This window comes from Paramisgurnus dabryanus, chromosome 3 (assembly GCF_030506205.2).
Source record: "Paramisgurnus dabryanus chromosome 3, PD_genome_1.1, whole genome shotgun sequence".
NCBI lineage: Eukaryota > Metazoa > Chordata > Actinopteri > Cypriniformes > Cobitidae > Paramisgurnus > Paramisgurnus dabryanus.
Window position 1 is genome coordinate 15,144,354 of NC_133339.1, and position 26,959 is coordinate 15,171,312.

Here is a 26,959-nt window from a genome sequence, read left to right on the forward strand (position 1 = left end):
GTTGCAAAACAGTTATCAGCGAGTGAAGCTGCAAAGATGCGCTGTAGATAGTTAATAACAGTTAAAGTATATAAATGTCATTATTAACAGACTTTGTGGATTGTGTGTGCGTGCAACTGATTGTAAGTATTTTCTGGATATTAGTGATTAATGTATTGTTAAAAGATAAGAGTGCTATCGCGACATGTTCGAATGCATAATAATAATCCGTTTTGCATATAACTGTATGTTGTCACTTAAATGTCTTGTTTTAATGCTATAATCATACTGTGTGGTTTATCAGTAAAGAAATTAAGGCTGCTCTTAGATTATATCATTATATCATTACAAATGTGTCTTGGAACATGCCCGGGGTTGTCAGTCTGCGCTGTTAACGTGCAATATCGCGGGCAGTACTATAACCTAGCCAATGAATACTGTTGTTGTTGGGGAAAATTTATTTCTTATTACATTTTTTAATATATATTATATTACCATTTATGAATGTATAATCATTTGCTTAGAACCAGGAAACTGCCAACGTAAAAGAGTGCATAGAATGTTATTTTGTTATCATACGACCTTTGGTTACTGCATCATCAAGTTACTATCTTGTTGTGGGAGAAGGCAGTTTATCCTATTTTTCTAGACTTAGCAAAATGTGTGATGTTGTTACAATTGTGAAAGTCTGTGAGGTTCGACCTTCGGAATGAACCGAGTGAACCAGTGATAAGGCATAAAAAAAATAAGTTTGGTTCTGGTTGGTTGTCAGTTTAGGTCATGGGTCGGTAGGGATTTTATTTTTATTTTTTTTCCAGTGGCAGCAAGGGAAAGGTAGGAAATTGTTAAATATTTAAATTGAATAGCGGATACATTTGAGGTGACTGCATGGCTATATTGCGTGTTTGTCTCACGCAGCGCAGAGTCACGTCTCCACGGATTATCTCTTTTTAATGGTGTGTGTTTGTGTGTGTGTGTGTGTGTGTGTGTGTGTGTGTGTGTGTGTGTGTGTGTGTGTGTGTGTGTGTGTGTGTGTGAGAGAGAGAGAGAGAGATAGAGCATTTACAGTCAGACCACAGTCTACCTTATCAGACCACTGTCAAATAAACGTGTTTATAAAGAGAACACAACAAACTCATAGAAGCGAACAAAAGCCCTACAATTTGACCAAATTGAACCCAACATTTAAATGGTCCCCAAACTCTGAAACCGAATTTATTAGCGCAGTCAGCTCCAAAGACATTTCCAACTTAATTAATACATTTAAAACAACACAGTTTATGACTAATAAAATCGAGGTAAATGCTGCAGTACAACAATTAAATCATATTTATGAAAGATGCGCAATCAAAGCGAACCTACTCCGTACAAACAAAAAAACTAAAGTAAAATCTGGAGATGAAATCTGGTTCGATCATGAATGTAAAAGTAAAAGACAACGTCTCCGACAACTCTCCAACCAAAAACACAGAGATCCACACAAACCAGAAATAAGACAAAACTATTGCGAAGCACTTAGGGATTACAAAAATACAATTCACTACAAAAAACAACAACACCTCAATTATACTCTCAAAGAAATCCAAGACTCAATTCATAATAATCAATTCTGGGAAAAATGGAATAGCCTAAACAAAAAACAAAACCAGGACATACCCATACAAAATGGAGAATTATGGAAAGACTATTTTAAAAACCTATTCAGGGAAATCTCCTCAGATAGTCTTACACCTGATCAAAAAAATTTACAAACTAAACTAAAACAATTGGAATCCATCATTAAAAACAACCAAAACCCTTTAGATTACCCGATTAGCTTAGAAGAACTAAAAGAAGCACTAAAGAAATTAAAACCCAGAAAGGCATGTGGTTTAGACAACATCAGAACAGAAATGTTGAAACACAGTCCTGCAGCAATGCAAGAGGCACTTTTAAAAATGTTTAATTTAATCCTACAAACTGGACACTTTCCTGAAACCTGGAGTACAGGTTTAATACACCCGCTATATAAGAGCGGAGACAAATTTGACCCCAATAACTACAGAGGCATTTGTGTAAATAGTAATCTAGGGAAGACTTTCTGTGGTATCTTAAATGCTCGGATTCTGGCCTTCCTTACCAAACACAACGTCTTAAGTAAAAGTCAGATTGGATTTTTACCAAACCACCGCACCACTGACCACATTTACACACTACAGACGCTACTCAACCAACACGTTCATCATAAAAACAAAGGCAAAGTTTATGCATGTTTCGTTGACTTTAAAAAAGCATTCGACTCGATATGGCACGACGGCTTATACTATAAAATTCTACAATCAGGCATAGGAGGAAAAGTATATGACATCATTAAATCCATGTACTCAGAAAACAAGTGCGGAGTTAAAATCGGTGACAAAAGAACAGAATTTTTCAGTCAAGGGCGTGGGGTGAGACAGGGCTGTAACTTGAGTCCAACTCTGTTTAACTTGTATATTAATGAGTTAGCAGTGTTACTGGAACAATCCAGCACACCCGGTCTCATCCTAAACAACTCCGAGATTAAAGCTCTTCTGTATGCAGATGATCTGGTGCTATTGTCAGACACTGCACAAGGTTTACAGCAACATCTGGACCTGCTGGAGAAATACTGTCAAAACTGGGCCCTGACAGTCAATCTGAAAAAAACTAAAATTATGATTTTCCAGAAAAAAGCAAGATTACAGGATAACAGATACACATTTACTCTAGGAAACACTGCACTAGAACACACCTTACACTACGACTATCTCGGGTTAAAAATCAGCGCATCAGGCGGTTTTGGTCTTGCGGTAAATGCACTTAAAGAGAAAGCTAGACGAGCATTCTATGCCATCAAAGGCAAATTTAAACAAACAGACATTCCTGCTACAGTTTGGTGTAAAATATTTGATAGTGTAATAATGCCCATAGCTCTGTATGGTTGTGAGGTTTGGGCTCCACAATGCCTAACAGATTACTCCAAATGGGACAAACATCCAATGGAATCCCTGCATGCTGAATTCTGTAGAAATATTTTAAGAGTTCAGAGAAGAACCCCTACTAATGCATGCAGGGCTGAATTAGGCAGATACCCCCTAATAATACACATCCAAAAACGCTCCCTTAAATTCTGGTCACACTTAAACTCAAGTCCCCCGAACACACTTCAGTATGAAGCCCTTAAAACCCAAGAGAAGAGACCTAAAACCAGTCCCATCTGTCAACTGGCTCTAAAACTTCAGACCAGCACTAATGAACGCAAACAAACCACAATAAACCAAATCATTAAAGAAAGTCAAACTTTATATTTGGATCATTGGGATAATGAAAGTAAAAACCAAAGTAAACTAGAATGTTATCGGGCACTAAACAGAAAATACAGTCTGTCAGAATATCTCTCCACTGTTAGAGATGTAAAGCAGAGACGAATCCTCACTAAATACAGACTCAGTGATCACAGTCTGGCAATAGAGAAAGGCCGACATAGACAAACATGGCTCCCAAAAGAAGAGCGAATCTGTGTCCATTGTGACAGTGACGAGATCGAGACAGAGACACACTTTCTCCTTTACTGTGGTAAATATAAAGAGATTAGAGAAAAACACTTTGACAAAATCTCAAAGCTCATACCAGAGTTTCATAGCTCTTCAGATTCAGATCAAACGAAGATGTTACTGGGGGAAGACAGACACCCATCAGCTGCTGCTAAATTCATTTATCAGTTACACACCATCAGAAATAATCCACAGCCCTGATCTTGTACAGTACTTTTATTTTACCTCTCATCTGCCTCCATAAATGTACATTTGTATACTTCATATGTTTATATTTCAAAGTCAACTTTATATTGTAAATATCCTCTGATTCTATTTATTTTGCAGTAGTACTTCATCCATCACCCAGCACCTTAGCTTAATTGCACCTTAATGTTTGTTAATATTGTGTTATTGTATGTTTCTTGTTTTATGTATAATGCTTTGGCAATATTGTAAGTGACACAATCATGCCAATAAAGTTCTTTAAATTGAAAAATTGAATTGATAGAGAGAGAGAGAGAGCAGGAACAGTAAATGCAGCTGAACGAATACACTGCGTGTTTTAAAGTAAAAAATAAATAAATAACGAAACGCAATATGTGGAGGCCGGTGTTGAATCTTTCTAACTAGAATTAGTCTAACTTATGTGTGGGAAACACTGTATGATATGAAAAATATTTTACGTGAGCCTTTGGCTAAAGTATAAAAGTGGAACTCTTTAACAAATGTCATAATCAGGGCTTGACATTAACTTTTTTGCTCACCAGCCAAAGTGTATGGAAGGTTTTTTTGGTCTTTTTTAAATTAATTAATTAAATTATAAAATAATTAATTAAATTATAAAATAAAAAATAAAATCGCAAAATATGTCCCAAATTTGAAAATTAAATGCTAAAATAAAAATTAAAACATTATATTAAATTATTTCATTTTCATTTTTAATGTGATGAAGCATCATTCCGGCCAAATTAAAAAAGAAAATTAAATTGATGATTTGACATTTCATTTTCAATATAATCTTGAGTCAAGACTGACAATATTAAAATAAAAAGTCAAGCTTGAAAAGGAATCTGTAAAAACATTTTTAAAAGGCTTTTTATTCATACCCAAGCAATAATTGGGACAAAATTAAAATGTAAAGTTCAGTTTTAATTTTATGTTCTCTTTAAATTATTTGTTTTCATTTTCTTTTTCGTTTTCATTTTCATTTTCAACTTGTATGCAAATTTAATGTTAATCAGTGGGTGGCGTTTATTTACTTGCTCAAAAAAGGGGATTGGCTAACGCTGCGTTGCCAACTCAGCGACTGTGTTGCTAAAATAGGGACTTTATTGCTACATCTAGCGACTTTTAGGCCCATTTAGACAAACTTAGCGAATGTTTGGATGAATCTTAGCTTCACATCTGTACAGATAGGGTACTGTGTCGCTTGTACTGGCCAACGAGTGCCGGGTGGCGCTGTCCCGGTGAAATGTGCGTCTGGTGTCTCTGTGCATGAAGCTGGGCAGTGTAGGAGCTGACGCGTGGATGGGATTCGCGTTCATTGTTTACATTTGAAAGGAGGAACAAACAATAAAAAGTGGCTGGTCCGCTGTTATATATGTGCGTATTTTCACACATCTGGTCCGGTGAGGCGTCAGCCATTCTCATCAAATGCATACACATAGCACAGTGTGATTATCGTGCAATACATAATTATGCCAAAATCCGTTAAGGACTGGAGTATCATATGCTCGCAAAATTGGCGTATATATAGCACTATAATCACACTGCGTGTTATTTGTATGCATTTCATGAAAATGGACATACAGTGACCAGTCACTTACTTTTGCAGCGGGCACACTGGCAGAGCAGACCTTCAGCCTTTCTGGCATATTTGTAAGTGGTCCTCATTTGTAACGCTGATTTGTGAGTAGGGCTGTGACCGTACGGGATTTTATTTTACCGTGGTGAAGAAGCAACAGAATCACGCGGTTAGACTGTTAGCACAACAACCCACCCCATATTATTAAAACAACAAATTATATTAGCAATAACAATGTGAAATAATATGTATTTCTATATGTTAACTTTTGTTTTTTATATCTTTTGAATATACAATGATTTATAGACCTTTTATGTCATCGTTTATAACCCATTTTATACAATACATTTCATAGAATAACAACCTGAAAACCTGCAGAAAGAACATGCAGAGTTTAAGATTGTTTCTGATGAGTTGTGCAAAACCTGATTCCTATTTCTTTAGACATTCATTTTCGGTAAACTCTCCGTGAATAGAAACACACTTCTCCAAACATGTTGCAACTTTTAATAATTTATTGTACAAAAAATGGGTTACAAACAATGACAAAAACTGTTCCATAATTGATATTAAACTCAAAAGATATAGAAAATAAATATTATTTAATGTTATTATTGTTAGTATGTTTAATTAGATTTTCTCAAAGTGGATACAAAACGAAATCGACAATTGCATCATTACGTAAATAACTGCGCAAAACTTATGGATACTCCAATCATTGCTTTCAGAAATTCGCTTACAGTAGCTCGCACTGCACAGCATTCAACCAAATAACGATTGTGCTGTCAGTATACGCGCTCCTGCCTTCATAACGATAGTTGTCATGTTTGCACATTATAGTTTTAAATTATTATTATGCTGTCATCATTATCATCACCAGCGCAGTGCTTCTCCTTGAATGAGAAAGCTTAATATGCGCGTGGCTCGGACTCCTTGCACATGAAATTTCATGGGCATGGCTCTATGACATTTTCTTGCAGAGATGTTGTTATTCGCGCAGGGGTTTAAAACCAGGGAGTGAGTTGGTACAGTTCAAGAGATCAGAGCACTTGGGCATGACGCGCTTTATAAGGTTGCGGCCGTGACATCACCGCAGCTGGCATCTTATTACAGCAGTGATGCAGTATTACTGTGATATCGTCACAGCCCTTATGTGCGTAGCTCGTCTTCCACGCTTCAGCTATGGTCAGAAGAACTGTATGTTGTGTCCAGTGCAGTGTACACAGAAGACTCCGAGAGACTCGCATTTCACAGAGGACGCAAGTTCTGATACTTGTACAGACAACACATAGGCTAAATAAACAGATAATGTTCATTTAAAAGTAAGTGACTGGTCGGTGTATCAGCTCGTTAAACTGACGCCTCACCGGACCAGATGTGTGAAAATACGCACATATATAACAGCGGACCAGCCACTTTTTATTGTTTGTTCCTCCTTTGAAATGTAAACAATGTACGCGAATCCCATCCACGCGTCAGCTCCTACACTGCCCAGCTCCATGCACAGAGACACCAGACGCACATTTCACCGGGACAGCGCCACCCGGCACTCGTGGGCCAGTACAAGCGTACAGTAGCCTATCTGTACAGATGTGAAGCTAAGATTCATCCAAACATTCGCTAAGTTTGTCTAAATGGGCCTAAAAGTCGCTAGATGTAGCAATAAAGTCGCTATTTTAGCAACACAGTCCCTGAGTTGGTAACGCTGCTTCAGCCAATCCCCTTTTTTTTAAGCAAGTAAACGCCACCCATTGATTAACATTGAATTTGCATACAAGTTGAAAATGAAAATGAAAACGAAAAAGAAAATGAAAACAAATAATTTAAACAGAACATAAAATTAAAACTGAACTTTACATTTTAATTTTGTCCCTATTATTGCTTGGGCATGAATAAAAAGCCTTTAAAAAAAATTATTTACAGATTCCTTTTCAAGCTTGCCTTTTTATTTTAATATTGTCAGTCTTGACTCAAGATTATATTGAAAATGAAATTTCAAATCATCAATTTAATTTTATTTTTTAATTTGGCCGGAATGATGCTTCATCACGTTAAAAATGAAAATGAAATAATGTTTTAATTTTTATTTTAGCATTTAATTTTCAAATTTGGGACATATTTTGCAATTTTATTTTTATTTTATAATTTAATTAATTATTTTATAATTTAATTAATTAATTTAAAAAAGACCAAAAAAACATTCCATAAAAGTGGCTACACTGTAAAAAAAAATCCGTACACTGTAAAAAAATTCAGTTGAAATTACAATGTTATTGCAGCTGGGTTGCCGGTAATTTACCGTAGATTTAAATTTATGTTATTTACTGGCAAGAGTTTGTTCAAAGTTAAATAAATGTTAAATATTAATAAGTCTTTATCTTTACAGAATAAAACTACACAATAACACCCTCATGCAAAGCATTCTGGGAACCAGAAATCATCATCAACCTTTTTCTGTTTTTTGCTTCAGATTTAGTTTCCCAGAATGTTTTGCTAGATGCTGTTTTTTTTTTTGTTTTACTCTGTAAAGTCAAAGACTTGTAAATGTTTAATGTTCATTTAACTTTGAACAAAATGTTGCCTGTAAAAAACATACATTTAAATCTACGGTAAGTTACCGGCAACCCAGCTGCAATTTCTACAGAATTTTTTTACAGTGTAGAAATTTGCAGCTGGGTTGCCGGTAAATTACCGTAGATTTAAATTTATGTTATTTACTGGCAACATTTTGTTCAAAGTTAAATGAACATTAAACATTTACAAGTCTTTGTCTTTACAGAATAAACTAGAAAAACAGAATCAAGCAAAACATTCTGGGAAACTAAATCTGAAGCAAAAAAACAGAAAAAGGTTGATGATGATTTCTGGTTCCCAGAATGTTTTGCATGAGGCTGTTATTGTAAAGTTTTATTGTTTAAAGATAAAGACTTGTTAATATTTAAAATGTATTTAACTTTGAACAAACTTTTGCCAGTAAATAACATAAATTTAAATCTACGGTAATTTACCGGCAACCCAGCTGCAATACCATTGAAATTTCTACGGATTTTTTTTACAGTGTAGTTGTTTTTCAAAGTTAGCCACTCAGCATGTTCACTGGCCAAATTTTTGTTGCTGGTAAAATAAATTTTATATGATTAAACTTGACTTTGGCATCCTAAAATGACTTTAATTCGAGCAAATTTACTTGCTAAATTAGATGCAGACTGAATTTCAAATCTGACTACCCAAAATAAGACAACATTTATTAGCGGGTATATCAGTATAGATCATATTTAGGTGCATGAAAAACATGCTAGTAAGTAAGGCATAAATAGATTAACTTTGAATTAATATATTAAAAGTAGAGCAGGGGTGTAGAAGAAACACTAATTCTAAACTGAAAAGATAAACACAAAACCCATCGGCAACCACTTTAAATATTTATTAACAACAGAAGTAAATTACTGTCAAGAAATGTACATTAGTTTTACTGTCAGCCAGTTTTTACAGATGTATTTTATAAGCTTGATCATGGTTTCTGATAAAAGTGATTTCAGTGTTTCCCCTAGGTTTTCATCTTTGGGGGGGGGGATTGGTTGGGTATGTATATACAGGGGTTAAATTGTGATTTGTTATGTGGGAGCTCTGTGGGGAGGGGTACTTCGAGGGGTAACATGTTTAATCCTGATGACAGCAAAGCCACTGGTGTGTTTCAATGACATTCTGGACTTCTGATAGGATTTGATAAGTTTCAGCTTTAAATCTGTGTCAGAGGTTGACCCAAAATATTTTAAAAAGAGCGTCTTAAATTATGCAAGTTTATGAGTTTGACACCCTATATCCATTTGTTGCACATGTCATTATGCACAATTGATCAAACGTTGAAGGAAGTTAAAAGAATCAAGCTCCTTGAATAATTCTAGGCATAAGATGCTACCCCAAAAGACTTAATTATCAAGAAAAGGTACAACACACAGTACTGTATCAACAACATGTCTTAGAAATTAGCCATAGAGATTCCCTATGCTGGTCAGCAGCTAGTAAAACAATCACTATATGTTTGATTTGTGTAATCAAAATACATTATTTTACTAAACTATACAATGAGTTATATCCAGTGTTATCCAGTTAACATACTGTAATTAGATGAATGACATACATACTTTAGTCTTCTATTAAGTTCTCTCAACGTGGGCACTATTCTTACCTCTCTCTCTCTCTCTCTCTCTCTCTCTCTCTCTCTCTCTCTCTCTCTCTCTCTCTCTCTCTCTCTCTCTCTCTCGGTCTCTCTCTCCTCTACAATGTCAAAAGATCCTGCATGCTCGTTCTTGAAGCTGCTCTGAGTTTTTTCGCTTGAGCTGCATATTTTCAACTTGCGCGAAGACGTGTTTAAAGGGAAAAGCGCGTGTTTTCGCGGCAATTGCGCCGCCCGATTCGCGTCATTCGCAAATTCAGAAATATGACAGCATACAATGTTACTGTTACACAGAGTTACTACAAAACACGTGCGTGGGGCGGGCATGTATAGCATGAGAGAGAGGGAGATAATGCGCGCGTGTGTGTGGGAAAGTCATGATAAACTCGAGCAGTCGTCTTCTCTGTCAGTAACATCCGTGACTGTTGATGTTTACGCAGAAAAATAAAGTATACGGAGGCGGACTTTCAAAACACCGTCACCAGTTATGGGAGAGAGAGGCGCGTGCTGCACAGAGAGAGAGCATGCGCAGTAAATTAAGCCCAACAGTAAAATATAAGTGTGCGCACTCAATTGGATAATTGTAAGTAAACGCGCAAACACTGACAGAATCATGCCATCGTGGAAATAAGATAAATAACATATTACTTGAGGGCTGTTTAGTTTGTTTAATAAAATAACAAATTGTTCTCTGGCACTTCATAGAAAATCAAATCAAATTTACTTGACCTTCAAGGGGGGCGGGTGGAGCCGTAAGGAGGGCGGGGCGCCCCCCTTATATAATGGTAGGGGAAACACTGGATTTAAGACTTTTAATGACAAATGTCGAGAGGGCATTATTGTTACATTAAAATGATGCGCGAACCTCTCAGCTGGCGGGTTTCCTTTGATTTCGTGTGCATTCAGGTATGCGCTGAATTTCTCTCCGCTCTTGCCCTGAGAGTGTGCACGCAATTTATATCTCTTCAATCACTTCCATGCATTTGTTTTATCTTTCCCGAAGTGTGTATGCGCTCAGACTGCGTCCTCTTGTGCATTCGCAAATCCATCAGCTCTCGCGCGCTCTTGCGCGCTCTCTGAAAGGTGACGCTTTGGTCCGCAACGCCCCGCTGATCGCGTGTGCGTTTCTCAACAAACGGTCTCTGTGCATTGCGCTGGGTGGAGAGTGCTCATGGGAGCTGTAGTTTCCCAGTGTCGCATTGCGTATTGTTTATGATTTCGCATAACTTTAAAAAAAAACTACAATTAAGAAATTATATTCAACCTAACAAAGTGGCTAGTGGAATTGGCTGTCTTACCCGCCACGGCCGAAATCTACCCGCATTTGGCGGGTGTTCATGTCAAGCCCTGGTCATAATACTATAAATTCAAATATTATAATTCACTTACTGTCCGCAAAAATGAGCCTTGGTTTGTGCTCTCTGGAAGAGAAAAGCCCACTTGCATATCGTTGTTCAGCTCATCTTTTTTGGTCTGTAAGTAACTTTCAGCGGGGGCAAAATATTACATTGCTGTGCACGAAACAGCTTCTCGAATGCACACCAAAAGTTACCAATGCTTTTGTAAGTGACGACAACGATGTGTGAACGATTGTGTTAACGACCCTATCCACACTATTCCTGACGTAAATGCCGGCGACGCCATCCTGATTTTGCCAAGTTGTTGATGTCCTTAGGGCAACATATTTCTAAATAAAAACTAAACCTACCCTAAACCCCAACCCTAACCCTAACCAAACCCTAAAATCAAGGGGACATGATAAGTAAAAAACATTGGTCTAGAAACAGCTAATCTTGGTTGTAAGCTTAAACTTAAAACAAACTATAATCTTATTTCTGAAATCTGATTGACTGATTGAAATGTTGTTCCAGGGTCAACATAATGTTGCCCTGAGGACATCAACCACTTGGCAAAATCAGGAGAGCCGTGCCCGTGCAACTGTGGCCACAGATATTAGTATGTTTTCCTTATTAGAGAGAAAAGGTAACAAATCTGTTCTAGAAGGAATTAAGTTGATTTTTCTTTTTATATGATAGTATGTGTTTTGTGGTTGCTTCATGTAAAAAACTTTTGCTTGCTTAAGAAAGGAAGTCTAGGCATAACTAAAGAGAGAAGTGAACGGATTTGTGTCCGAATAAGGAAAGAGGCTGAAAGTCCCCTGGTGTCATCATGGGGGGTTTGAGCACTATAAATGTGGGAGGCACAGTTAGATCTGGGCCGTTCCTCGTGGGGAAGACTACTCGTATTTTTATTTCTGTTGCTGATATTGTTTGTTATGAAAAAACTTTGTCCATTAAACCGAAGCCATCTGTCTATGGCGATTCGTAAACTTTCTTTTAAATAAGTCTCTGAGTGAGTTTATTTATCGAAACGAGATAGTTTGTTTTTGGACAAATCATAGACCAGCACCCCAGAGCCGGATCCAGCTGAGCCCGGCCCGGACACCGCCCAAGGTTACTGAATACCTAGCAACGCACTCAATTGAGAGGTGAGAGAAAGTCAATCATTTTGCAGTGTTGGTTTGGTTTATCCGAATGTACATTTGTAGAATGATGCGGATGATGAATTGCTGAATTATATTGAGGCGGGGTATTTTAGGGAATACAGGCGGGATATCAAATACAACAGTATACATATTAAATTATAGTCTGCTTGTTTTACTTATTTTTGTCCATTAAAAATAATGTGTAATATAATATCTGTAAAACTAACAGAGACCGTAGTAGAGTTGTCAAGTTACTGATGCAATCAGGTGTTAGTGCACCTGTCTCTCATACACACGCATACATTTTTATGCCTGTTATTAGGTTTGTTCGCTTTCATGCACCGCTGCAAGAACCAACAGGTGGATGACATCAAAGTACCGTGAGAGCGATTCCTGAAATGATATGGAGAAGTCTGATTTTGAGTCGCTCTCGCGGTATTGTGATGTCATCCACCTGTCGGTTCTTGTGGCTCCGCATGAACTCGAACAAGTCTACTACGTTATAGGTCACATGACAACATCAACATGGCGGATGCTGTCCAAACTAATGCAAATGTATGTACTGTCTTAGCGCTCGTTCAGTAGGTACTCAGTGAAATTCAGTACCTACTCAGTAAGTGTGCGATTTCGGATTCAGCCGTTGTTTTTTTCTTATGCGTCATTGCTTCTCAAAATTGCGTCGCTTTATCATGCCCAATGTGAAAAAGACTTGAGACTGTTACCTGGAAATTAAACTCTGACCTTGATGCACTACTTTACTACAGTTAACTAAAGTTAAGCATTACACAGAACAGATACATGACAAGTTTGTAGATTCAGTTGCTGTTTTATCACTCCTGATTTGATGTTTCTAACAGCTCACTGTCTTTATTTTAGATATGATGGAAGTGAATAAGGAGAGTCAAGCTGAAATAAATGAACCAAGTGAGAAACATCAGAATGTAAAAACAAAATGTAATGTTTCACAGAAAGAAACTCTGAGAACAGAAGACAAAAAATGTGAAAAGAGTTTTAGTAAAGATGGACGCCCTGTGGATTACAAGAGGACTCAAAATGCAGAGAAACCATTCACATGTCTTCACTGTGGAAAGAGTTTTGCCAAAAAATCAACGTTTACAGTCCACATGAGAATTCACACTGGAGAGAAACCATTCACATGCCAGCAATGTGGAAAGAGTTTTGCCCAAAAAAAAACAACTGGACAACCACATGAAAATTCACACTGGAGAGAAACTGTACAAGTACCATCACTGCGAGAAGTAAAACGATAAAACGATATTTCATGACGTTTTAGTTACATAAGATACATTTATAGAAATGAATTTTTTACTTTGTGATGAACCCAGTTATAAAGGTTATTTTGATCAAAATTTGCTTTCGCATGCTTTTAATCTGTTCGGTACCTCAGGTCAACAGAAAACAATGACATAAAATAATTTTATAGCATAAAAAATATAAAATATAGCAACATTTTTACTGTGTAATTTGTTATCAGCCCAATAGCATAAATGGAATGGAACATTTAAGGGTCATTCTACATAAACGTCCACTTTTGGTATGGCAAGATGTCTTAAAATTGATATCTTTTTCTAACATTTAAACTTAGACCCAAAAGGTCATGTCCAACACTCACATGTGACAACCAACCCCGCAAGCTATGTGACAACCATCCCCAACTGACTTCTTGACAAACATGCTAAGCTAGCTGCCACACGGCTTTAACTTGATCGCTAAAAGATGACTCAAAATAAAGCTAATACTTTTGGCTTTTTAATGAGTCTTTAGTTTTTGAATGACTAATATCATAGATGATCTCAACACAAAAACAACACCAACATGAAAATTTACTCTGACCCATAAAAATAAAAAATGTCTCCTAACATCAGTGTTTTTTGTCTGCTCAGCAAAATTTCAAGTGCAAATGAGTAAGCTATTAAAGGCTAACAAATTGATATCAAAATTGTACCACAGCGCCATGTAGTATGTCTGGAATAAGCAGTGTGACAACCAACCCATGAGACAACCAGCCCCGGTCTCCCCTAATAGTAGGTGGCGGTATGTGCTCAGTTCACCAGTCCGTCAGAAAACGAAAGAGGAAGAAGAACACCACCAGAAGAAGAAGAAGAAGCATGGTTTAAGCGACCATCACTAGTTATCCTTGCTTTCTTAATTCTACTTTTGTGCAATACCTCTCAGATGGTTAAGCAGTGTGTTCGTGTGCGTCATTAGAGTGAGTATAGAGTTAGACTTTTCATGTTAAAATGTCCGTTATTAATAGCGCTATAATGCTATAAGCTAAACGGTGATTCTAAGCTTAACTAACTTTCTATTACGCTCATCAATGTATTTATGCCGAATAATGTCAGTTATATACGTTGTGTAAATACTGATAACGATGTAAAAGGTGTCATTTGAGTCTGTTTATATGTAATTGTGATAAATTATTAGGGGAGAACATGTAGCTATATTTATACGAGCGTTTACACTCGGTGGGTTCATTTGAAAATGCAGTCAAGTGGATGTTTCCGGTTAGAGAAACAGAATAAGAAGGCATAGTTCAGCTTTTGAATCAAATGTAGATCTGTACAGGGGCGGACTGGCCATCTGGCAAACCGGGCAGTTTCCCGGTGGGCCGACGTACTTTTTGGGCCGATACATCTCATACTATATTTGTCTGAGCAGCCCAGTTAGCGTCTTTTTTTTCTAGACAGACCGGTCCACTGACATTTAAGCAGCAGCCCATTGGTTATTTTTTTTAAACGACATTAAGCTGGCCCAATGACTGACCAGCACAGTCATCATCCTTTCTTTTCCTAGATAGACCGGCCCACTCACATTTAAGCAGCAGCCCATTGGTTATTTTTTTTTTAATGACATTAAGCTGGCCCAATCACCGCTTTGGTCTCTTTGCAAGCGAGCGTGCATCGTCGGTCAATTCACGTGTCAAAACAGAGAGAGAGAGAGAGAAAAAAACGCAAGGGAGGCGCAGAAAAGAAGCAGGCTCTTCAGGCAGACGCTGCAAAATGTGTTAAATAACACAAATGTTTTCTGCGGCAGCATGAACTTCAACTCGCGTCGCTGCTGATGATGATGATGGTGGCGGTGGTGGCACTGTCAGCACCAGCACGCAAAGGGTCAGTGAGGAGAGTGTAGTGCCTGCGGTAAGCAGAACTGCTTTCAAAACACAAGTTTAGATGGTTACCCCTTGATAAAGCTGAGTCAAAAACACAAAATATGGTGATAAAGCTGCAATAAAATAATTGCACTCTTTGCTCTGTGACTACAAGAGTGTATCTGATTCGTAGATTTTTCGTTGATTGTCTGTTTCAAAACGTATAATTTCTCTTCAAGCTAAATCAAACAATCGAGGAGATCTGCTTACAGAAAAAATATATGTTTATTGTATATAACAACACACTTGACAGATAATGTTAAAAATCTCTATTACTGTAATCACACTAGTTTAGTTCAGTGAATGTAGTGAATACTTTCCTGTAAGTACTGCAAGTAATAATCAGTTTTCAATATTACTGTAAGCAGCACTTTTATTTTGTAATAAGTCAGCAATCCAATGTCAAATTTTGCAAATTGCATGAAGCTTGTTTTAGGATTCATAAGTGTGGATTATACAGTTTTATTGCATTAATAAATAACACGTTCTAGCAGTGTTTGTTGTGTCAACCCTCACTCTTTTCTACCTGCTATTAATTGGGTTTAGTGCTTTTGTGGAATCGGAGTTGCTATTGCTATACATATTTAAAGGCTTGCAAAGATGGGTGGTATTTGTAATTATACACTGCCAAAATTATTTTCAAGAAAAAAAATTCTTAGTATTTTTGTCTTGTTTTCAGTAAAAATATCTAAACATTCTTAAAATAAGATGTTTTTTCTTGATTAGCAAAATGACCCAAGAAAATAAGTCTAGTTTTTAGACCAAAATTTTTAAATTTAAGTGATTTTGTGCATAAAACAAGCAAAAAAAATTCTTGCATTTAGTGTTTAAGAAGAATGTTAAAGATTTTTTTGCTTACCCCATTGGCACAAAATCACTTAAATTTGATATTTTTGGTCTAAAAACTAGACTTATTTTCTTGGGTCGTTTTGTTCATCAAGAAAAAGCATCTTAATTTAAGAATTTTTAGATATTTTTACTTAAAAAAGACAAAAATGCATTTTTTCTTAAATAATTTTTTGCAGTGTATGTAGTGTGGGCCGGTTTGGGCCAAAATGCCAGGGCCGAATTTTTGTCCCAGTCCAGCCCTGGATCTGTATATGTTTATTTACACATGGTCTATAACAAACAAAAGAGAAACAAATAAATAATGTAAATATTATCAGTAGATACACAAGGTAACATAAATAAATAAAATATACACGCACGCACGCACGCACGCACAGATATATATATATAGAGGGTTTTCACGGCGCGTCATCAGAGCGGAAGACGCCATATTGGAGGCACTCCGCATTACAACAGAGCAGACACTGATGTATATGCCGAACGTCGTCAAGGAAAATAGTTAATTATTGCCGTGTTTGAGATGGTACCAACAGTACATATTGAGAAAAACATTTGGATTATTATCGACTTCTAAAAGTTATTAAAAACCAGGGAAAGGAATGCAAGAAATTATCAGAGGAGCGGCGCTTGTGGTTGGTAAAGCTCAGGAAAAAGAGTAGTATTGTATTAGAAATATGATTGAAGTACATAAAGTATAAAACAATTATGCTTCTACTTGTTGTGCTTTATTTAAAGAGTATTTAATATGTACTTTAGTGTATGCACAAAATACTTAAACACAAATAAAATTTGCGCTGCAAATTGCAATGCCTTAATGCCAGTGTGCTTAATTGCTCGTAACAAATTTTCTATTGTAATGATAATAATATGTTTATAGTAAATGGTAAAAACAATTATTGCTTTTATTTTTTACTGTGCTTATTTTACAGTAAAGCACTTTGGTAGGACACTGGCTATTTTAAATTTGATATATAAATAAAGCTGACATTGACATATGGGCTCTGCATGAAAACTAGATAGTTCACTAACTTATATCGGGATATGCAACTGAAGGAAGAATCGCCGGGTCGTCACGGATCCTAGAAGAGGGAGCTCGTAGGGATCTGCACCGCCTATAAATTGTAATTTCTCGAAATATCGTGCCTTTTCTTGTGGTCCAAGTCCTTCCCTATATGCCTTTGCATCTTGGATGCGTTTTCTGTTGTTTAGACATGTCTACATTCACTTAAAGTATCCAAAGCGCATAATATTCCATTGTACTCCGTTCAGTTCTTTACACCGAGTGCCTCCACAAAGGCCGCGCATCCGGGTTACCGCCCAGAACGTGACGTCGGTGAAAACCCTCTATAAAAACATTGCCATTGTGCATATTACTAATACTTTAAACAAACAATAACACAAACTGCGTGATCATTGCATATATTGACGGTCACGATGAAAAAAGTAAAGTAAACAACTTAACAACACTCTATAAACTGCGTGAGGTAGGTCATACAATTATATTTGTAACTTAAAGTTTAATATGGATGAAAACCGTTAGTTTCGGTTTCGGTTTCAGTGCATGAACATGTCTCGAATGCGTGCATGACGTATAATGCAAGGGGGCGTGTTTAGGGCTTTCTCACAATATTTGTTAATGTTATGTATGTTTATGTGCACCCTTAAGAAAATTAACCATGTGTTGTTGTTTTTTTTTGTGGTAAAAGTATAGTAACCATGTTTTTTGTGTGTGTGATTATACGTTACACACTCAGTATGGTGTGAACAGCACCCCAAATATGTATCAAGAATGAAATACAAATACTAAAGAGAAGAAATGTATATTAACAGCTCAGTGCTGTTCCTGTCTTCGGCTTAGTGCAGTCAGTTTTCTGTGTTTGACCTTCACTGTGTTGCCATTCTGTCTAACAACGGCAGGTATGTGATTTTGTGGCACAACGGCTTTATAGGGATATTTTGGCTGAATCCGAAACCACATGCTGCTCAAAGCTGCATCACGAGCTCAGTCAAACTACCAGCGTACATCAACAGTAAACATTAAAGGGGACATTCCAGAAGACGTTTTTAAGATATTAATATTTGATGTCCCTAGAGTACATATGTGAAGTTTTAGCTCAAAATACCATATAGGTAATTTATTGTGGCATGTTAAAATAGGCACTTTATGGGTCTGAGCAAAAATGCACCGTTTTTGTGTGTATCCCTTTAAATCCAAACGAGCTGCTCAGGTGGGTGGAGTCTCAAGCGCTCGCGCTGTAGACATGACAGAGCATCGAGGAAGATTCTCTCATGAAAGAAGTTAGTGAGCGATGTTAAGCATTATATATTTGAACAAGTTTAAAAAGTCAATTATCTGTTTTATGCATACTAAATACATGCTAATCAGCAGATGGGGAACATTGTGGAATAAAAATAAAGACTTTAAGGTCTCATGCTGCCAGTGTTTTAAACAGGCATAATGAGTTGCAGCATGTTACAATAAAATACACGTCCACAAACACTCAGAAGTTTACTTTTCGACCAAACCACACGAGCACATTTAAATAATCTGTAATAAAACAACACGTTTAATGCTTAAACTTTAGAGAAACAGATCAAATGACGTTTAAGTTTATTGTGTACACATATTGAACACATTCGCGTTTCTGTCAGTCTCTCATCTATCTTGTAACTCCTCGTATTCATTTGAAACTTGAGAGAAACATTAAACAACATATTTATGATATGATAGTGAATACACGTTGTTCTCTCACTCTGTCTCGTGCAGTGCATTAATCCTCGTGTTCATTCAGAGAAACTTCAGAGAAACATATTAAACAACATAACTTACTTGAAAGCGAACCGTCGCGTTGCTCTCTCTCTCGTTCGTTCGCTCACTCGCTCTCTCTCTCTCTTGCACTAAGGTAACGTTAATCCTTTAGAACGTTGATTCAATCTTTAGAAAGAATATTAAAACTACAAGTTATAAGATTGTAGGCTCCTGTTTGTGTTTGATGGAATACAAACGCGTCGTGCTGTCAGTCATTCTTTCTCTCTGTCTATCGCACTCGAGGAAGCATCATGGTTGGATAGCGCAGATGAAGGGGCGGTATCATCATAATAAGATCCCTTACCTACGTCATGCGGGGAGCGAAATCCGCATGACCTATTTATTCACATGCTTGTGTAACGGGTATTGAAAGTATTATGTTCATTTTATAGGTAGAATTACACAAAAATATTACATGTTTTAAGTATACCTGATTTGGATCTCTTTATGTGTGCATACCCCTTTAATTCTCTGACTGCAGCATCAAACGTAATCTCCTGTTTTAGCACCTCCTCTTCCCTTTTCGCGTTATGTCCGCATGGAAGAGGTGGGTTTCTGCTGAGCTCTGTTTAATTTACTTTCATCTTTAGTTAAAAATCAATTTTATACTCATGTTTTTGGTTTAAACATTATTTAGCACTTTATTTTTCATGTGTGTACCATTATTTTCACGTTGTCATTTTAAATGAGAACTTGTTAAACTTGAGACGTGCTGATTACATTGCACATTACATTTGTGTTGCAGAACTGAAGGGGCAAGTGTGACATACTGTTAAAAGACTGTGTTATCTTTTGTCAGGTATGCTGTTATGTTGTTTTAATTATTTGTAATTCTTGAATGACTCCTCCTCTTCCCTTTTCGCGTTATGTCCGCATGGAAGAGAACTGAAGGGGCAAGTGTGACATACTGTTAAAAGACTGTGTTATCTTTTGTCAGATTAAAAATCAATGAGGAGACAACCCGTCAGCTGATGTTCGTCTTTATTTCACGGAAAGTAAACACAACGCAGACAAGACCAGTTACACTTGCAGAGAGAGCCTTACCAAAACAAAGTTACAGGGTTGCTATTTTTCATGTTTTCTGGGTTGGTAGAAGCACTGGGGACCCTTTTATAGCACTTAAACATGGAAAAAGTCTGATTTTCATGGAATGTCCCCTTTAAAGTTAATAATATTTAAGTCATATCGAATTACTAACAACAAAATGAACATTACTGTGAACTTATTTTAATGAAGTAACCATGAATTAATAAAAACTTACCTTAAAATTTACAACAGAAACGAAAACTGTCGCCCGAGGTAAACATCGGTTAAATCCAATTTGAACTCTCAAGGACGGAGGCGCGCGCCCGCAAATAAGGTGTGTTCGACTTTATCTGGCACTGACAGGATGATGACGTCAATGTACCGCGAGAGCGATTCGAAATTAAACCTCTACGTGTAATTTCTCGACTCGCTCTCGCGATACGTTGACGTCATGAAGTAGAACATGCCTACCCAGCCAACATTGATATGTGGGCCCCACATGGGTCCCATCTGGGCAGCACGGGTTACATGTGGGCATGGGCTTCACATGGCGTAAAAGGGTAGGTGAGAATTGCCGGGATTTTGGACTATTTCTCACGAGATTCAGAGGCACGTATACTTAAGTATCGTCCAAAACGGCATACTTTACTAAAATATAGTACGTGAACAGAGTAGTATGTCAGAATCCTCAGTATTCATTAAATCAGTAGACGAAAAATCCCACGGAAACCCTACTGAGTCCGCCCAAATCTGGAAGCAAGCATCGGATGGACACTTCTATCCCAGCTTTCCCATGATGCCACGGGAAAGTAAAGCAATCGACCAGAGACCAGCCAATCGGGTGATGTGACTTCACGCACAGACCCAGGATATCCCACAAACTGCTCAGCTGATTCATGAAAATAAAGCTGTAGAATTATCACAGCTGTGTTGAGATGACAGTAAATATGTGATGGTTGTTACAAAAATACATTGGAATAAAGTTTTGCTTCATGTGGTATTCAGGTTGTCATATGGTATTCTATACGTTTTCATTTATTTTGATGGTTTTATTCATTCATTTTTTATTCCTGTTTCCTGTTGTTTAAAGTAAATAAAAGAGCATAATTGCTTCACTAAAGTGTATATAATCACTTGTCATCTAACAATACATATTAAATTACAGTCTGCTTGTTTTACTTATTTTTGTCCACTAAAAAATAATGTGTAATATAATATCTGTAACATTGACAGAGACCGTACTAGAGTTTACTGATGCAATCAGGTGTTAGTGCACTTGTCCCTCATACAAACGCATACGTTTTCATGTCTGTTATTAGGTTTGTTCGAGTTCTTCTGCAAGAACCAACAGGTGGATGACATCAAAGTACCGTGAGAGCAATTCCAGAAATCTTACAGAGAAGTCTAATTTTGAGTCGCTCTCGCAATATTGTGATGTCGTCCTCCTGTCGGTTCTTGTGGTTCCGCGCATGAACTCGAACAAGTCTACTACATTATAGGTCACATGATAACGTCACTAGGGCTGTGCAAAAATATAGATACTGTATCTATATTTCGATCTCTACTATCGATATTTTAAAAACCATCAAATTCCTCTGTGTGCGTCAAACAACCTCCTCTGCTGCTGCTGTAGTTGTCACTGTCCAGTTGTCTGCCATATACGGCCATTCGGCCAGTGTCTCAGAAGTTAGAGAGAGTGATAAAATGGCAGAAAATTTAAAAAGCTCTATTTTTTATTTTTGATAAAAAAAGAAAAAGTATTGCAATGTATCGCAACATGCAATGCATTGTATTGTATCGTGATACGTATCGTATCGGGAGGCCCTTGCCAATACCCAGCCCTAAACGTCACCATGGCGGCTGCTGTCTAAACGCCAACGTACGTACTGTCTTACCGCACGTTAAGTAGATACTCAGTGAAATTCAGTACCCCACTCAGTAAGTATGCGATTTCGGATTCAGCCGTTTTTTTTTCTTATGGGTCATCGCTTCTCAAAATTGCGTCGCTTTATCATGCCCAATGTGAAAAGGACTTGAGACTGTTACCTGGAAATTAAACTCTGACCTTGATGCACTACTTTACTACAGTTAACTAAAGTTGAGCATTACACAGAACAGATGCATGGCATGTTTGTAGATTCAGTTACTGTTTTATCTCTCCTGATTTGACATTTCTAACAGTTCACTGTGTTTATTTTAGATATGATGGAAGTGAAAAAGGACAGTCAAGCTGAAATAAATGAACCAGGTGAGAAACATCAGAATGTAAAAACAAAACGTAATGTTTCAGAGAAAGGATCTCTGAGAACAGAAGACAAAAAATGTGAAAAGAGTTTTAGTAAAGATGGACACCCTGTGGATCACAAGAGGACTCAAAATGCAGAGAAACCATTCACATGTCTTCACTGTGGAAAGAGTTTTGCCAAAAAATCAACGTTTACAGTCCACATGAGAGTTCATACTGGAGAGAAACCATTCACATGCCAGCAGTGTGGGATGAGTTTTGCCCAAAAAAACCACCTTGACAACCACATGAACATTCACACTGGAGAGAAACCATTCACATGTCAACAATGTGGAAAGAGTTTTGCCAAAAAATCAACGTTTACAGTCCACATGAGAGTTCACACTGGAGAGAAACCATTCACATGCCAGCAGTGTGGAAAGAGTTTTGCCCAAAAAAAACACCTTGACAACCACATGAAAATTCACACTGGAGAGAAACCATTCACATGCCAGCAGTGTGGAAAGAGTTTTGCCCAAAAAAAACACCTTGACAACCACATGAAAATTCACACTGGAGAGAGATCATTCCCATGTCATCATTGCGAAAAGAGTTTTAGTAAAGATGGACACCCTGTGGATCACAAGAGGACTCAAAATGCAAAGAAACCATTCACATGTCAACAATGTGGAAAGAGTTTTGCCAAAAAATCAACGTTTACAGTCCACATGAGAGTTCACACTGGAGAGAAACCATTCACGTGTCAACAATGTGGAAAGAGTTTTGCCCAAAAAAACCACCTTGACAACCACGTGAAAATTCACACTGGAGAGAAACCGTACAAGTGCCATCACTGTGAGAAGAGTTTCAAGTTTAAAAGATACCTTAATAACCACATGAAAATTCACACTGGAGAGAAAGCATTTGAATGTCATCAATGTGGAAAGTTTTTCAGAGGTTATAGTAACCTTAATAGACACATGAAAATTCACACGGGAGAGAAACCATTCACATGCCAGCAGTGTGGAACGAGTTTTGCCCAAAAAAACCACCTTGACAACCACATGAAAATTCACACTGGAGAGAAACCATTCACATGCCAGCAGTGTGGAAAGAGTTTTGCCCAAAAAAACCACCTTGACAACCACATGAAAATTCACACTGGAGAGAAACCATTCACATGCCAGCAGTGTGGAAAGAGTTTTGCCCAAAAAAAACACCTTGACAACCACATGAGAATTCACACTGGAGAGAAACCATTTACATGCCAGCAGTGTGGAAAGAGTTTTGCCCGAAAAAAACACCTTGACAACCACATGAAAATTCACACTGGAGAGAGAGCATTCCCATGTCATCATTGTGAAAAGAGTTTCACGTGTAAGGGTCAGCTTAAGAGACACGTGAGAATTCACACTGGAGAGAAACCGTACAAGTGCCATCACTGCGAGAAGAGTTTTACCACCAGTGGTAACCTAAATACACACATAAAAACTCACACCGGAGAAAAACCATTCATGTGTCAACAGTGTGAAAAGTGTTTTTCAAATTCAAGCCATCTTAATAGACACATGAGAGTTCACACTGGAGAGAAACCGTTCACATGTAAACACTGTGGGAAGAGTTTTACATGGAAATGTAGTTTCAGAATTCATCTGCGCTCTCACTCTGGAGAAAAGTCATTTAAATGTGATGAGTGAAGTAAAAGGTTTAAATCCTCATCACACTGCTAACCCTGATATTGTCTTTACTTAAAGAAGTGAAGTAAACATCACTTAAATATTTTGTGTTTTGAAGCCAAAGCTTAAAAAAGTTTAGTTGATTTAACTTTTAAGCTTACAAAATCCATTCAACTAAAACATTCAAGTAGAATGAACTTAAAATTATTAGTTCATGTTGTGAGGAATACCCATAATCCTTTGCGCCTTAATATTTTGATTATTTTCAGATTTTTCAAAGAATAAAAACTGATAAGAACGTTCACTACTTACTAATCACTCAATGACTGTCAGTCATCAATTCTGTTATAATACCATTTATAACTTCAAAAGTAATATAAAGTGTTAAAACTAAAGTTATTTAGTGCAATGGGTTTCCTTGCAAATTTCTAGTAATGTCAACTAATCCGGGTTAAGAGTGCAGGAAAATGAGAAGAAATTAAAAAATTAAGTCTATTCAACTTAAAATTGTTGTTAGAACAGTTTATATGTTTAAGTAAACTTCACTTAAAGCAACACTATGTAGTTTTTTTACCTTTAAATAATGTCTCTAAAATTATTTCAGTGACAGAACAACTTTTAACTGGACAAATTGTAGTGTTGCTGCAACCTGAGCAGCCTCCTATCTGCAACAAGCACACTCTGAAAGTGGCGGTGGAGGGTAGGAAACACAGCCCCGCCCCTCCCCCTGACTGCAGAAGAGTGTCTGATACCAGGCACTGTTGCGCTTTTCAACCACATGGGGGAGCTGTAAGTCATTTTTACATGGAAACTACATAGTGTTGCTTTAAAGTTGTTAAGTAATCATTACCTAAATTATTTTAGGGCAACAAGTTTGCTTAATTTTTTTTAATATACTCAACTTATCCGGGCTTACAGTGCACATCTGAAGAGACATGTTTGAAATAAAAAAAACATGTTGGTTTGAGATGTTTTATGTGCTTTGAGTGTGAACAAGGTACAACTACTGGATTTAACCCCCATGTTCAGTTTGGGACCCTCAGACCCTCTTCAAGTTTTTTATTCTGATATTTCATGACGTTTTAGTTACATAAGATACATTTAGAAATGAATTTTTTTACCTGTGATGAACCCAGTAATAAAGGTTATTTTGATCAGAAGTTTCTTTCGCATGCTTTTAATCTGTTTGGTACCTCTCAGGTCAACAGAAAACACTGACATAAAAATAATTTTATAGCATAAAAAATATAAAATATAGCAACATTTTTACTGTGTAATTTGTTACCAGCCCAATAGCATAAATGGAACGGAACATTTAAGGGTCATTCTACAGAAACGTCCACTTTTGGTATGATGTTTTAAAATTGATTTCTTTTTCTAATATTTAAACTTAGACCACATTATTAGATTACTCTTTGAGTTTATGAGTACACATAAATGACAGCTTAATGATTTTTTTTATTTTTTGTGTGCATGTACTTAAAAGACTGCATTCACCATTTTTTTGTCACTGGTGTTACCTGACCTCTTTAGCAATATTAAAGATGTTAATAAATGTTTATTTTTTTTCAGGTTTAAAGCTTAATTCTGAAGTGTAGAAGATTTTATTTAATGTGAATGGTAAATGGGCTGCATTTATATAGCGCTTTCATAGACCAATGGCCATCCAAAGCGCTTTACAATTTGCCTCACATTCACCCATTCACTCACACATTCATACACCGACGGCGGTGTCAGCCATGCAAGGAACCATCCAGCTGTGAAAGGAAAAACACAGTAACACTAGTGACACAACAAATATTCACCACTCACTTATTGATCTTTACTGGTGTTACCCATGTAAGGGGGTCCAAATATAACCCCATCCATCCGTTTGGCCCAACGACGGAATCCAAACGGCATGGCAAGGATAGCGCGTTCTGTCTTTTCCGGTGCTTGCAGGTGACGTTTTGTCATTTATGCAATTTTTTATTATTATCTGACTCCAAGATAAAGTTAATATAAATCGGATTGATAATTCCTTTAAACAGTTACAGAGTTTGGGTGGATGTTTGGTTATTCTTGTTAAGCCCTACTTGTTATTGCATCTGTTCATTCGGCTACTCATGTCGCTTTGGACTCACGCACCAGCCGTTTATTAATATTTAATAATCATGTGGGCCCACGATCAAAACCGAATCAGGCTTGGTCGCTGCTAGAGGTTTGACCATATGTTCAGAAGGCCGCCCTTTATGCGTGCTCATCTCTGAACATACTTTATTCAGTCTCCATAGAGGTGCAACTTAATTATTACAATATTTATTTCTAACCAGAGGCTCACGACCACTATCATAAAACAAACTGACCAATGATAGCCAATCTCCAATGATAGCTTTGTATAATCGTGCCATAACTTAATATGCAACTTAGATAGATTAATATTGAAATAACCAGAGGTTGAGGCTCATCTGATTTAGAGTGGTCAGACAACATTTACTTGTTACTCTAAACAGGAAATTAGCCTCCACGCATCTAATTTAACTTAAACTAACGCCAAGTGCTAGTCGGATCTCCAAAATTCTCAGCTGATGTACTACTATGCCATCTAGTCTGGGATTTTGGTCCGTAATGCCTGATTTTCAGACATTGCGGTAACAAGGATACATCGTAATTTACTAATCATGTCAATAACTTTCGTAGCAACAAGGAATAATCCAAACACAATTTATTAACCAGGTAGGTAAAACATCATTCAGAAGCCAATTTACATTCCAATTCAAATACGAAACAAACGAAAAACCATTGCATACCTGGTAAGGAGATGAAGATCTGGTTACAGATTCCTCAAAGTAAAATAAAAATACATGATGCTGTGCAAGGACAGCATCATGGGGGTGCATTTCTCGATATTGAAAGTCCCCGCCTAAATCTTCTACACATCTCCTTAAATGACCAGAGAACAAAGCATATAGGAATTTGGTACTGATTGGTTGTTGGTAAAACTAAGGGCTGTCCTTAATCTCTATACAGTGGGTGATTGGTTTATGCTTAGAAAGGGAGGTGTCTATCAACGTTGAATGAAGTTTCACATATACTTTAACATTGAATTCTGTTGTTATATGAGTGAGACCATTGTAACCACTTGCAATAAGATATTTCAATGAAAAACAAATAAGATACAGATTTTAGATTCTTTGTGCATGTAGCATTTCATATACAGTTTGCTTTTAGAGAAAATAATAC

General features: G+C 37.0%; 1 protein-coding gene across 2 annotated transcripts; it reads left to right on the forward strand.

The window, feature by feature from the left end:
• On the forward strand, positions 1–24,863 carry LOC135769006 (uncharacterized). Of its 2 annotated transcripts, none has more exons than XM_065278365.2 (2): positions 1–122; positions 22,038–24,863. In XM_065278365.2, exon 2 carries the CDS (start codon positions 22,040–22,042, stop codon positions 23,756–23,758), a length of 1,719 nt encoding a protein of 572 aa, XP_065134437.1. In that variant the 5' UTR covers positions 1–122; positions 22,038–22,039; the 3' UTR covers positions 23,759–24,863. The 2 variants fall into 2 exon arrangements, with proteins under 2 accessions (XP_065134437.1, XP_065134436.1); XM_065278364.2 differs by lacking the exon at positions 1–122 and adding an exon at positions 14,097–14,211.
• Positions 24,864–26,959: the final 2,096 nt, after the last annotated feature.